General features: G+C 45.1%; 1 protein-coding gene across 8 annotated transcripts in view; it reads right to left on the bottom strand.

Annotated features, from left to right (window-relative positions):
- Positions 1-245: 245 nt before the first annotated feature.
- The window catches only part of C2CD2L (C2CD2 like), a 32014-nt gene continuing 20107 nt past the window's right edge, over positions 246-12152 (bottom strand). For 3 of the 8 annotated variants that reach the window (XM_030538529.1, XM_030538530.1, XM_030538537.1), the window contains exons 12-15: positions 11200-11333; positions 10136-10418; positions 4606-4825; positions 246-2099 (exon numbers count right to left, since the gene is read on the bottom strand). In XM_030538529.1, the coding sequence (XP_030394389.1) occupies positions 2090-2099; positions 4606-4825; positions 10136-10418; positions 11200-11333 (647 nt within the window). In that variant the 3' untranslated portion in view covers positions 246-2089. Of the gene's footprint in view, positions 4496-4600; positions 4826-10135; positions 10419-11199; positions 11334-12152 lie in introns of all 8 variants that reach the window. The other 5 variants (XM_030538536.1, XM_030538533.1, XM_030538532.1 and 2 more) reach the window with 5 other exon arrangements.

Here is a 12152-nt window from a genome sequence, read left to right as displayed (position 1 = left end):
AAAAACTTCTGTACACATACGCACCCTGTATATACATATATGCATATTCTAATTTGAACAGCAGTAATTAACTTAGCTGAGTAAAGAGTGAACAATTTGCAGAGGTCTGTATAAAATTTTTCAATATCCCCAACTTCACCCCAGTTATTTGTCCTATTCTCTGCCTGGCTGTAGTCCCCTTTCCATTACCTCAACTCATCTGACCAGGAAATTCTTAAGTGTATTCAACAGATATTTGTGAGAAGCAGTTTTCATTTTTATTTTATTTTTTAAATATACCACATTACAAAAAATGCCTATGGGAATGGGGAGGATTGCCAGTTTGGTTCACCACAAAGTCTGTAAAGGCTAGTAAGCAGACCTACTGATCATACCTCTCCTTTTCAATCAGTTCTTATTATAGCCTGTAAAAAGATAGCCGAACAATGCTGTTTACAAAGAACCCCACTCCCCAACACACACACAATTAGGTTCCATTAACAAGAAGCTTTCTGAAACATCCTTCGAAAGAGAGATCTCCATTACACTGCCTTTTGCACTTAAGCCTGTATGTGTGTGTGTCTCTTAACGTTTAAAGCTGCACAGCATCCCTCATCTACGCATGCAGTTTCTATTGACATGAGATGAGATTGCCTGTAGACTAAGGACAGAAAATGGACTTTAATTTTTCATCTATAGGCTTAAATAACAGCTTTGATGGCTAATTAGAAAAGGGCATTCAAATTAAAAACTATTTTTAAAATGCATTTCTTTAGCTGTATGTTATTACCATCACATTAGAGACTAACATTCATTTACATTGTGTAGTTTTTACATTAGCTTCAGCCTAGGCAATGACACTGTGTTTTCATTTGTTCAGAATCACTTTCACTTTTTGGTTCTCAAACAGCCAGCAGAATGTTGCACTATATGCACAGCAGATGTGTCAAAAGAACGCAATTCTTCCCCCCCACCCCCAAAAAGCAAGCAAACCCTAAAACTTTACATTCAGTTTTCCTCCAATACACATCAACACACTGATATTTGGTAAACAACCAGTTTTTATTACATTTACGTGTTTGACCCCAGTGACCCTTTAAGGAGATGCTCTGCAGCTTTAATCTAAAGAGTGCAGAAAAATCTGCCATCTTCATCCTTGCAGATCCTGGCGGCTATACCACAAATTACTGCGATAGCACCAAGATGAGCAGTCAAGTGGTTGAGGGAATAAATAACCCTCTGAGGGTATGACAGCCTCTGTGAAAGGTAGTTTACATCGCAAACATTTCAAAGCAATAAAAACAAGTACAGAAAGAAAAACTTAGATCTTTTAAGACTCAAGGATCAATTTTGAAAATAAAATCCCATAGGACTTGCTCCTTAAACACATCAAATTCTCAAAGCGTTTGGATGTTAAAGATGTACATGGCCTCTTTCACCTGGAAGTATGCCAAAGGTAGATCAGTTACTTGACCTAATCCCACCTAATTGCGAGGCTGAAGCATCAGCATTCCTTATATATCAGGTACCCAGAAGTACACAAAAGGCATGGGCAAAAGTCCCACAATCTACTGTTTGTGCATGGTAGCAGCTACATATGAAAAATACTGAGTACAAACGTGAAGATGCAGAACAGGAGAAGAATGTGTCATTTAACCAAGACCATACAACTGAGCAACTCTGCTCTAAGAATACCATCACCCAATTATCAGACACTTTAAATAAAAGCTCATAAGAAAGTAAAGACGTGACTCCTTGTTTAACCCTGCTAAGGAGACATCCACCAGGCCCTGCAGCCACCTGCAAACAGCTATCTGGGTGTACTGAAGTGCCTGGATTCTTACATTTCAAGAAGTACACAACAAGCTGCACTGGCATTTCCATAGTCACATCCTCTCCAGCAGAGCCAGCACATTCCATTTGTTGTTTACGAAGAATTAAAGCTCAATTCAAAACTTAGGAAACAGTTAAGTTCCGGCTCAGAAGTTGCTTGTTTCTCTTATTCAAAGTCATGTTCAGATCGTAGTTTATGTTCAGTCTAACCTCAAATATGTGTATTTCACTATCTTCAGCCTTCCAGGGAAGCTGCTACAGTGTCCACTGAAGGGTTTCACAGGTAGCTGTTGGAGAAATCTTGATGTTATCTGGCTTCAGAACATTAACCACTTTTAGTCTCAAACTACCTCCCGAAAGTTGAGAAAGAAAAAACAAACAAAACCAAGAACGAGGGAGGTGGAGGATTTCCAGTCAGAAAAGGCCACAGAGGATGGTGAGCTGTGACAGAAAGGGGGGTGGTACATCTTTCTAGGAGTCATCCAAAACTGCCAACGTGACACAACTGAGATCTTGGCACAGTCTCCATCAAGGAGCTCATGTTTCAGTGACAGACAGCAGGTGCTGTAGGCCAATAACTTGTGGGAAGGAGTGGCATAAGCATGATGGTTTCTCAGTAAGGAAGGAAAAGGGAGAAAAATAGAAAGGATGTCGAGACTGAACAGACTGTTCAGGACCAAAGCTGGGAAAAAAAAGAGGAGGCTACTGGCCAGCTGGACCAGTTTTATACTGTGCACACCCCAGTCTAGCTGGGGTGAGCGGGACAATGCTAAAGAGCACCTCTAACTTAGGTGTCCCACTTGTTAGCTTTCAAAGCATAGCTGAGCACTCTGGATCCCACCCAGAACCTAGTGCTTCCCTGAGCCCAGGAACATGAATAGTTCCTGGCCCTAAACTCTTCACAGTTATACACTGCTAACCCCCTTCTAGTCTTTTGATGTGTCCCACCATCACTGTTCAAGGATTTTCCCATAGACAGGACTTCCTCTGTAATTTTTGCAAAACCTAATAATTGTCATCCTGCAATCACCCAGGAATAATTTTTTCCCCACATACAAGCTGCCTTTAAAACAAAAACAAAACAAAAAATACAAAACACACACACCACAACATCCCCTTTCTAGGCAGAAATGATTTCCCATCCTAGTAGCCACCCTAGTGACTTGGGGAAGAGGAAAATAAGACCAGTCCCAGGTGACCTCATCTTTTAGAATGATTTCTTCTCTGGTCTCCCTTCTCCGCACTTCTACATCCTGCTGAAGAGCAGATGCTCCTTTTCAAACCATTTATTCCCACATGACACTCTCATAGGACATTGGTTCCTTCCAAAATGTTCTTGGTTTGACTCATTCAAAGTGGGCCTGAAGGGAACTTCACAATACAAGTAAATTCAGCGACTTCTAACTCCCTGCCACATTCAGGGCAAAGAGTCTGCCTAGCTGTCTACTTGATTCTCTTTCATGCAATGAAGTTGATGCTAAGAAATGCAGGGGCCTTCATTTCCTCTGCCAATACAAGACAAATCGAGTACATTCATATATTACTTGAAAGAAAGATACATAGTCAGAATCAGATTTGCAGGAGGAAGAGTCAGTGCCATCAGGAGTCACTAGGGAAAGGTCCATTTTAACAAGTTAAATCTTTTCTGTGGTGGACTTCACCTTCATTCTTTCCACTAAAGAATGGGGCACATGGGGCACTAAAATAAACTTCAAGTTACATAGCAAATGCTCCTCTAGTGCAAGTCTACCCCTCATTTTCCAAGCATCCTGTTGGTCTTCAGAGTATAGCACTCATGGACCACAACAGCTGTGCTTGCATCCTACAAGACCGAAGAACATCTGCTTCTCCAGTGGCCCAAACACCTCTGTAAGGAAAGGAGGCCATACACACAAAGACTAGCTGCTGGTCCAGATGGCTAGATGTGGTGGACACCACATTTGGGGGAGCTACATCTATGGATCAGTTCATCTTTCTATTAACACCCTGGAAATAGTAGGGAGCCTTATGTCTGGCTAGCAGCTGCTGCAGTAGTGATAATAAGAGGACTTTTGCAAGGACCCAGTTGTCCTGCAGAGTCTCATCTCGTGTTCCCTTTTTCTGGTACGTCCTTTCATTTAAAAGAAAAATTCCCAAAATACTCTACAAAACAGGGGGGCGCTGTTCAAATAGCATAACTTGTTTATGGAGTTACTCTTTCCCCTGAAAAGTTACCTCAGCTGGCAGGCTGCAGCAAACAGGTGTTACTCCTCAGTCAGGCCATGAATTCTGCAACATGCAGACGTACAGTGGAGGAGCCTTGATTTTCCATAGATTAACCCCTTTTCCCCAAAAAAGTTATTCAAAGGTCTCTTTTGCCATACAGTTAAAGATTTCAGGAACTAAAGGGTTAAGTCTTAACCCTGGAGAAGACACCTCAGAGGCCCTGTCTCCCTTCTAGAAGGTCATCTGGAGAAGTCAAAGATGCAAGGCAATCAGGAGGATATGGAGTCATTCCACCAGTGCCAGGAGCAGTCAGAATGACTGCTTAGCAAGCTATCAGGGTCTTATGCAAGAGCAAATGGGTCATGATATCCAGAAGAGGCAGAAACAGGGTGGCTAATCAACCCAAACTTTCAGTTCATAACTCCCTTACCTTCTCAACCAACATAAAGCACCAGGGGAGGGGCAGTGTCCGCCTCAGCTGAGGAAGGAAGGAATTGGATTGTAGTTCACAGATACCTGGGGTGGGAAAGACACAGAGACAAAGGGGGCTTCAATGCAATCTTTCAGACTGGCTCATCCCAACCTTACTTCTCGCCCATCGATGTTGTGCTGCCGCTGGCCTTGGGTTTTGATTTAGACTTAAAGGAGAAGCGCTTGATGAGGCGCCGGGAGAAGCTGCTGGCTTTCTTCCTGGTGGCAGAGCTGGTGCTGGCATTGGACAGGTCATCATGCGACTGGCTCAGGCCTGCTTCCTTCTGCTTATTCTTCCTCCGGAAGATGAGCTTGGTGCCGCTCCGGAGAAAGCTGACTGGAGAATAAGACAAAATGAAGATGACGACAGACATAACCATGCCCTGCCTTGGGAGCTTTCAACAACATGATTTTGTGCTTTACAGACACCTCCCTGTGAAGGACCATCATCAATTCGATTTTACAGGTTTATGAAGTACAGCAGAAAAGGGACATGCAGAGAGTCAGTGCCTGAGCTGTGACTAGAACCAGGGCCTCTGAAGTTAGTCCTCTGCTCTAAAACACTAGACTACAAAGTCTCCTCTCTGGAGAAAGGAAGGATGAGACATCCACAGGCCAGCAGGAGAGAGTCACAACTTAGCTAGGTGCTAGTCACTTATTTCCTACTATCCTTAAGCTCTCCCTAGAAGTCTTTCCTTTCAGCTGGGTCTTGTGCTAATTTGTGCAATACCCCTTCTCCATACCTTGGATGAGACAGATGGCCTAGGTTTGAATTGGGGAGGGTCAGCGATCCAACATTTTTTAAAGACTGCCTTCTTGTTTTGCACAATCTCAGTGTAATAGAAAGGAGAGCCTGAGACATTAGGTCTGGTATAAGGGGCCTGGTGTAAGGCCTAAGGCCTGAACTGATGTGAGGCCCTGCTGAAATAAAGTAAAATTTGCAAGATTCAAGCTATGAGCAGAAGTCAGGCCCTGTTACAAAAAATGCCTATTTCCAAGTTCACAGAATCTGGCTAAAATAGGGCTGGTACTGCAAAAACACAAGCACTCAGTGCACTAAGTATTCACGTAAACACATTCCAGGTTAGTGCCAGAACACCCCAATACCACGATATGGTGTAAACACATTCCCCGAAGATGGCACAGGGACACACTGGTTCTCTTAAAGATAAGCTCAGGATGACAGCAGTGATGGACAGAGATGCTTTGATCTAACTGACATGTACAAGGTAAAGGGTGGTAACTAACCATGTCAGAAGGGCAATATGTAACTTGTTTGTATCTGTGTAGAAAAAGGGGTTTCAGAAGGGGTGTCTGTCTGGCTGAAGGGGAAATGGCAAGTCCTGCCACTCACTGAACTGGTCCACTGTAACGGGCAAACATGCGTTATTGGTCCTGTAGATTCTATAGGATATTAGGATCATGCTTCATCAGCAATAAATCTGGCCAGGCGCCTCTGCTACGGAACAGAGTCCATGGTCTTTTTGGGCAGTTTGATAGCAGCCGACCGTCCAGAGCCGCGGAGCACCGGACCCTCCGCAGGCACCACTGCGGCAGCTCCACCGGAGCCGCGGAGCACCGGACCCTCCACAGGCACCACTGCGGCAGCTCCACCGGAGCCGCCTGCCACCCCCTCCGGAAAAAAGGCACCCACCATTTATTCTGGCGCCCTAGGCGATTGCCTAGGCTGCCTAAATGGTAGCGCTGGCCCTGCTGATCACCCTACTCCATAATATGACTCGAGAAGCCTGAAGTCCAGAGAAAGTAAGAATGAAGCTCTGGTCCCAAAAGGGATCGAGTCTCAGAAAGACCAGCAGGGCATACAAGTCTTTCCATCAGCCAGCCCCCAACCCTAGTGGCCAGCTCTGCTCCAATGATGGATTTGGGGGGCCAGGTGGGTTCTTCCTTGGCTCTTGAGCAGGGGTTCTCAAACTGGGGGTCGTGACCAATTTTCCCTCTAATTTTTTTCCATCCATGTGTGAAATAAATTTTGTTATGTGCACACCACTAGAAACAAAAAACCTAAATATAATATATATTTTTAAAAAGTTACCATAGGGATGACGACTCCAGCCTGGACAGGTCAGGCATTTTAGAACTCACTACTCAAAGAATTAAGTTTAAGTGTAAGAGAAATAAAAACTATGAAATGCAGAGACCAGTCAAAAAACTAAAACAACACGCTTTGAACGAAGAAAATTACAGAGAATGTGTGCGCACTGCAGGAAGTATCAAGAAGTAACATCACCATCATCGTAAGTATGTGTTTGGAGGTGAGCGTGGAAGAATGTGTGTGAGAGAGACAGTGTGCACATTCCTCTTTAAAGTCTGCTCCTCTTTAAAGACACTCGCTGAAAGCTCTCTTGCTCTGTCTTGAGCCCTGTCTCCCCTTCCGCAGAGTTGGGGTACATGGGCACAGGAGTGGGAGGGGAGAGACAGACAGTGTGTGCCGGCTGCTGGGGAACTCTCAGAGACTGTGCACGGTCTCTTTAAGGTACTTATTTACTGGGAAGGCTGGTTTAGATCTCAGACCCAACAGCTTTCTCCTGTTCCATGTCCTCAATCAGGCTGTCCCCTCTCCCCTTCTCTGTGGGGATGGGGTATAGGGGCAGGGGAAGGGGGACACCCTGACATCAGCACCCGCTTCATCCCCCACTCTGCACAGCCAGCAGAAGGGTCCCAGGAGCAGCTGCAGGAGCAATGTGGCAGCAAAGCAGTTGGGGGAGGGGCTAATCAAGTGCACAGCATTTGAATCACTCCTGGACTGCCACCCAACCGCACAGCCTAGAGGGAACAGGTTGTGATCCTTCAGGGGGTCATGAGGTTATTAAGTGGGGGATCATAAGCTGTCAGCCTCCACCCCAAACCCTGCTTTGCTTCCAGCATTTATAATAGTGTTAAATATTTTAAAAAATGTGTTTTTACATTTATAAGGGGGGGTGTGTCACGCTCATAGGCTTGCTGTGTGAAAGGGGTCACCAATACAAAAAATTTGAAAACCACTGCTCTAGAGGCTGCTGCTTCTTTCTCTGCTAGAGGCAGTCTGACTTGGGCAGGTATCACTGCACCAGTTACACTCAGTTCACATTTTCAAGTTTTTCTTAAAAACTACAAGGGCTAGAAACAGCTTTCATTAAAAATGAAATGAATCAAAATCTCATGGTAGACCACAGGCCCTCAGTATGTGTTTACTGTGCTTATGCCTTAATCCAGTCCCAAGGTTGTATTCAAACGTAATTTAAAGGACAATCAGGCCCAAGATGATGAGCGGAGTACATGTGATTGTACTGTATATTCACCATCCACACAATAGGCTTTCAGCAGCATCTGAAGTGGGTAGAACTTGCTTTGTGCCTGCAACTTGGGAGAGTACCACCACTTGGTTTCCAGTCTGAGCTCGGGGGATACACTAGCGCACGGGTTCTCAACTTTTTTCTTCCTGAGGGCCCCCCCCAACATGCTATAAAAACTCCATGGCCCACCTGTGCCACAGCTACTATTTTTTTGCATATAAAAGCCAGGACTGGCATAGGGGGTAGCAAGCAGGGCAATTGCCAGGGGCCACATGCCACAGGGGGCTCCCGCAAAGCTAAGTTGCTCAGGCTTCAGCCCCAGGTGGCAAGGCTCAGGGCCTCCAGCTTCAGCCCCACGAGGTGGGGCTGTCATAAACAGATAGCTAAGCGTTAAGGTTCTTTTACCTGTAAAGGGTTAACACTGGGAACCTGAAACACCTGATCAGAGGAACAATCAGGAAACAAGACTTTTTAAAATCTGGGTGGAGGGAAGTTTCGGGTGTGAGTTCTTTGTTCTTTGTCTTGGGTCTGACCCTCTTGGCTCTGAGAGTGATTTTTCTATCTCCTGGCTTTCTAATCTTCTGTTTCCAAGTTGTAAGTACAAAGATAGTAAGACAATAGGTTTATACTGTTTTTTTGTATTTACATGTGTGAAGTTGCTGGAGTGTTTTGAATTGTATTCTTTTTGGATAAGGCTGTTTATTCATTTTTCCCCTTTAAGCAACTGACCCTGTAGACTGTCACCTTATACAGAGACTATTTTTAATGTATTTTTCTTTCTTTTTATAAAGCTTTCTTTTTAAGAGCTGTTGGAGTTTTCCTTAAGTGGGGACTCCAGGGAATTGAGTCTGCAGCTCACCAGGGAATTGGTGGGAGGAAGAAGTCAGGGGGAAAATCTCTTTGTGTTAGATTTACTAAGCCTGACTTTGCATACCCTCTGGGTGAGGGGGGGGGAGATTAGCTCTCTCGGTTCTTGTGTTTCCGGGACTAGAAGCAGGGAATCTCCTAGGGTCGTCCAGGGAGGGGAGCCTGGGAGGAAGTAACAAGGAAACAAGGGGAGGGGGTTATTTTCCTTTCTTGTAGGACTCAAGGTATCCGAGTCTGGGAGTCCCCCAGGGAAGGTTTTGGGGAGACCACAGTAAGCTAGGCACTGTATAATTCCTGGCTAGTGGCAGCTTTACCAGGTCCAAGCTGGTAACTAAGCTTGGAGGCTTTCATGCTAACACCCATATTTTGGACGCTAAGGTCCAGATCTGGAAAAAAATGTTATGACAGGGTCTTCGGTTTTCTGCCCTGGACTCTAGCAAGTCTAACATAGGCCCTGCTTGGCAGACCCTCTGAAACCTTCTCGCAGATCCCCAGTCGGCCCTGGACCTCTGGTTGAGAACCACTGCACTAGCCTACCTCTGAGCAAGAAGGAGTGGGCAAGAGATCAGCTCAATGATTTAGTGTGCCATTTCTTCCTTACCTTTTTCACCCTTCTGTCTCCATTTTCTTACTGGTGATCACTGGAGCTAGCTCTTTGCTAGTGACTACAATGCAATCCTGCACCTTTCTCTCAGGCTCATCAATATGAGGGCAAGATTCTCTCCAAATAAAAAAAACTTTTCCATGGTTCATATTTTGTTGAATTTCAACTCTTTAGTCTTACATCCATGACAATGAGTCTGGGGAAGTTAGGGATGCGTTCAGGACCATTTTCTTATGTCTAAACTGGGGCTCCAGCACAAGTCTACTACCTCATATGCAGACGGCCAATCAATATTTAGCCTAGGCAGAAGTGTTTGGTTCTTTTCCTTAACTACAGCAGAACCTCCAGCACATAATTCACATACATACACCTAACACCAGCTCCAATTCTCATCAAAGCTCAAACAGACACTATAGCAAAGTCTCGCATGATATAGCCATTGTAACTTACGAGCTATACCTGTAGAATACGTACTAGCGAGCTAGTCTTAAAAATTACACTATACTCTTCTGGTATTTTGTAATGTATTCTGCTTGTTTATTTGTTCACTTACTCAGCTGAGTAATTAGCAAGATCTCCTAGCTAGCAGCGTGAATTACAGTACACCGTTCACCTTGATTTGCTCACAAGAAATGACTGCCTTAAAAAAAACAAACAAAACACCCTAACATCCCACCCAAACCCTAACGAAAGTAGCCATAACTACTCATTAAAAAAATTTCCCTTCTGCCCCTCATTATGAAAGCAGAAACACAGAACACGAGCGAAGTTAACGTGACCCGCACGTCGGATGCTAGACAGAGGATGTTGTACTACCAAAGTGAGAGACTGTCATGTCATTCCCCAGGCCCTGCTGTGCTGAACATTGCTCACTCAGCCTCACCTTTGTGATCCTTTAAGCTCCTGGTCTCGAGGGCTCCTGTGGAGCCAGTTTCAGATTCCACATCCTCCATCGAGGGTCTCTCGGAGATGTCTGATCGTGTTGTCTCATCCAGCTCCTGACTAGCTCTCTGTCCTGAGAACGATGCTTCCAGCAGCTGGGTTGGCTCAGTGGAGCTCTGCGGGTGGTCACACATGCCTGCCATTATGGAGTATCCATGCATGGTGGCCTCCATAGATGCCGCATAACCAAGAGAAAGTGCCATTTCATCTTGGGCAATTGGTACCTGAAGGGGATGCAAAGGTCAAACAGACAGAAGTTGAGAGTTAAAGTTCACAAATTACCTTTGTCTCCATTGGGCCATCTCCTCCCCTCTTTAAAAATAAAGAGCTCAAGCTGTTCTTACTAATTCTCCCATCCAGAGAAAAAATGAGCTTCTGGGGCCTGGAAGGAGAGGAGAAACTACAGAGTGATATTTCAAAACATTAAACTGCCCCATGAGAGGAACATTACGTGAGACTCTGAGGCTCAAGACGGATGGGCTTTGCACATGTTCTTAAGCACTGTGAAACCCCATGTTTTGATTCTGAAGCCTTCAAGTTCTGTTTCCTCAGAGGCGCCAATGCCCCAGTCAGTGTAGTGCTAGGAGAGTGTATGTTTGTATAGTTGCCAATATTTGGAGAGAGATATTTGAAGTGCGTGGATTTCATAGCACAGCATGATTCTCCTCCTCCGTCCTCCAGCCAGGGACATCTGGCAAAATCCCATTCCCCTTCTCTAAATCCCCCATGAAATTTCAACTGGACGCTGCATCATCTTCACTAACTTTCTATCCTACTGCTGTGACCTACTGAACCCCCAAAGACGGCTGCATTTCAGCGACGGCAATGTGCTTTGAGATCCTTTGTGGGGTGATGCTACATGACTGCAGGTCATTATTCAGCACAAACAGATTCCTTTGTATATGAGTCCCCTGCAGGGCCAACCATCATGACACCCACACCCCTATTAACAACCCTCAGTGCACAAAAACAACTTTGAGGGAGAATTCCCAGATCATCAGTTACCTTGGAAACTCCCGAGATGATAAGTGTGCTGCGTTTTGTAGGGGTCTTCTTGGCAGATTTGTTATTTGTTTCAGTCAACTGCCTGATTGCTGTCTCGGCCACAGGATCCAAGCCATTGGACATGTGACTGTCCCCTGAACACAAAAGAGGAAACAACCCCCGGACGTGATTGCAGCGCTCCTGAGCAGAGATAAGTCACCTCCAGATTGAGATGCATTATCAGTGGACCAAGTGTACCCAGTGGGGGGGCACGGGGGGTGGGGGAAGAGAGAGAAGAGGGGGGAAATAGGCCCAAGAAGAAGAGTTACCACAGACTTTCCTGAATGACCTGCATGATGCTGGAGAAGGAAGTCTTGGAAGAGTTGACAGCTGTACTGTAAGACTTAAAAATTCAGAGTCCCAGCCACTCATGGGTAACAAAGTTCCCCTAGAACTTTTTGTAAATTATTAGGCATTTGGTTGCTTGTGCCCTGACACAAATTACTGACTCTGGTAATTCCACTTTGTCTCCTTAAATCTACCATGCAGTTTCAAATGGATGTGAGATTCTGCTTCACTTCCTGTCCTAAACTGTCTTGAAGATTTGTTGTATACTGTTAAACAACTGGTGTGTTCTCTCTCAGAGGTGAGAAGCAATCCACGGGTATACAACCTGTGAAGCACTTTGGGATGAGACGTCTTACAGACATGCAAGATGGCTGACAAGGTGTCTGGAGGTGTGGAAGGAAATTAGAGGATGCATTAGAAACAGAGCCTGAGACATGAGGGCTGGTACGAGGGGCTTGGTGTAAGGTCTAAAGCCTTAACTAAAGTCAGGCCCTGCTGAGATAAAAAATGGTTACTTACCTTTTGAAACTGTTGTTGTTCTTCGAGATGTGTTGCTCATGTTCATTCCAAGTAGGTGTGTGAGCGCCGCATGCATGATTGACAGAAGGTTTTTCCCCTAGCGGTAC

Source organism: Gopherus evgoodei, chromosome 19 (assembly GCF_007399415.2).
Source record: "Gopherus evgoodei ecotype Sinaloan lineage chromosome 19, rGopEvg1_v1.p, whole genome shotgun sequence".
Lineage (NCBI taxonomy): Eukaryota > Metazoa > Chordata > Testudines > Testudinidae > Gopherus > Gopherus evgoodei.
The sequence above is the reverse complement of the archived record's forward strand: the minus strand, read 5'-3'. Positions and strand labels throughout refer to the sequence as shown.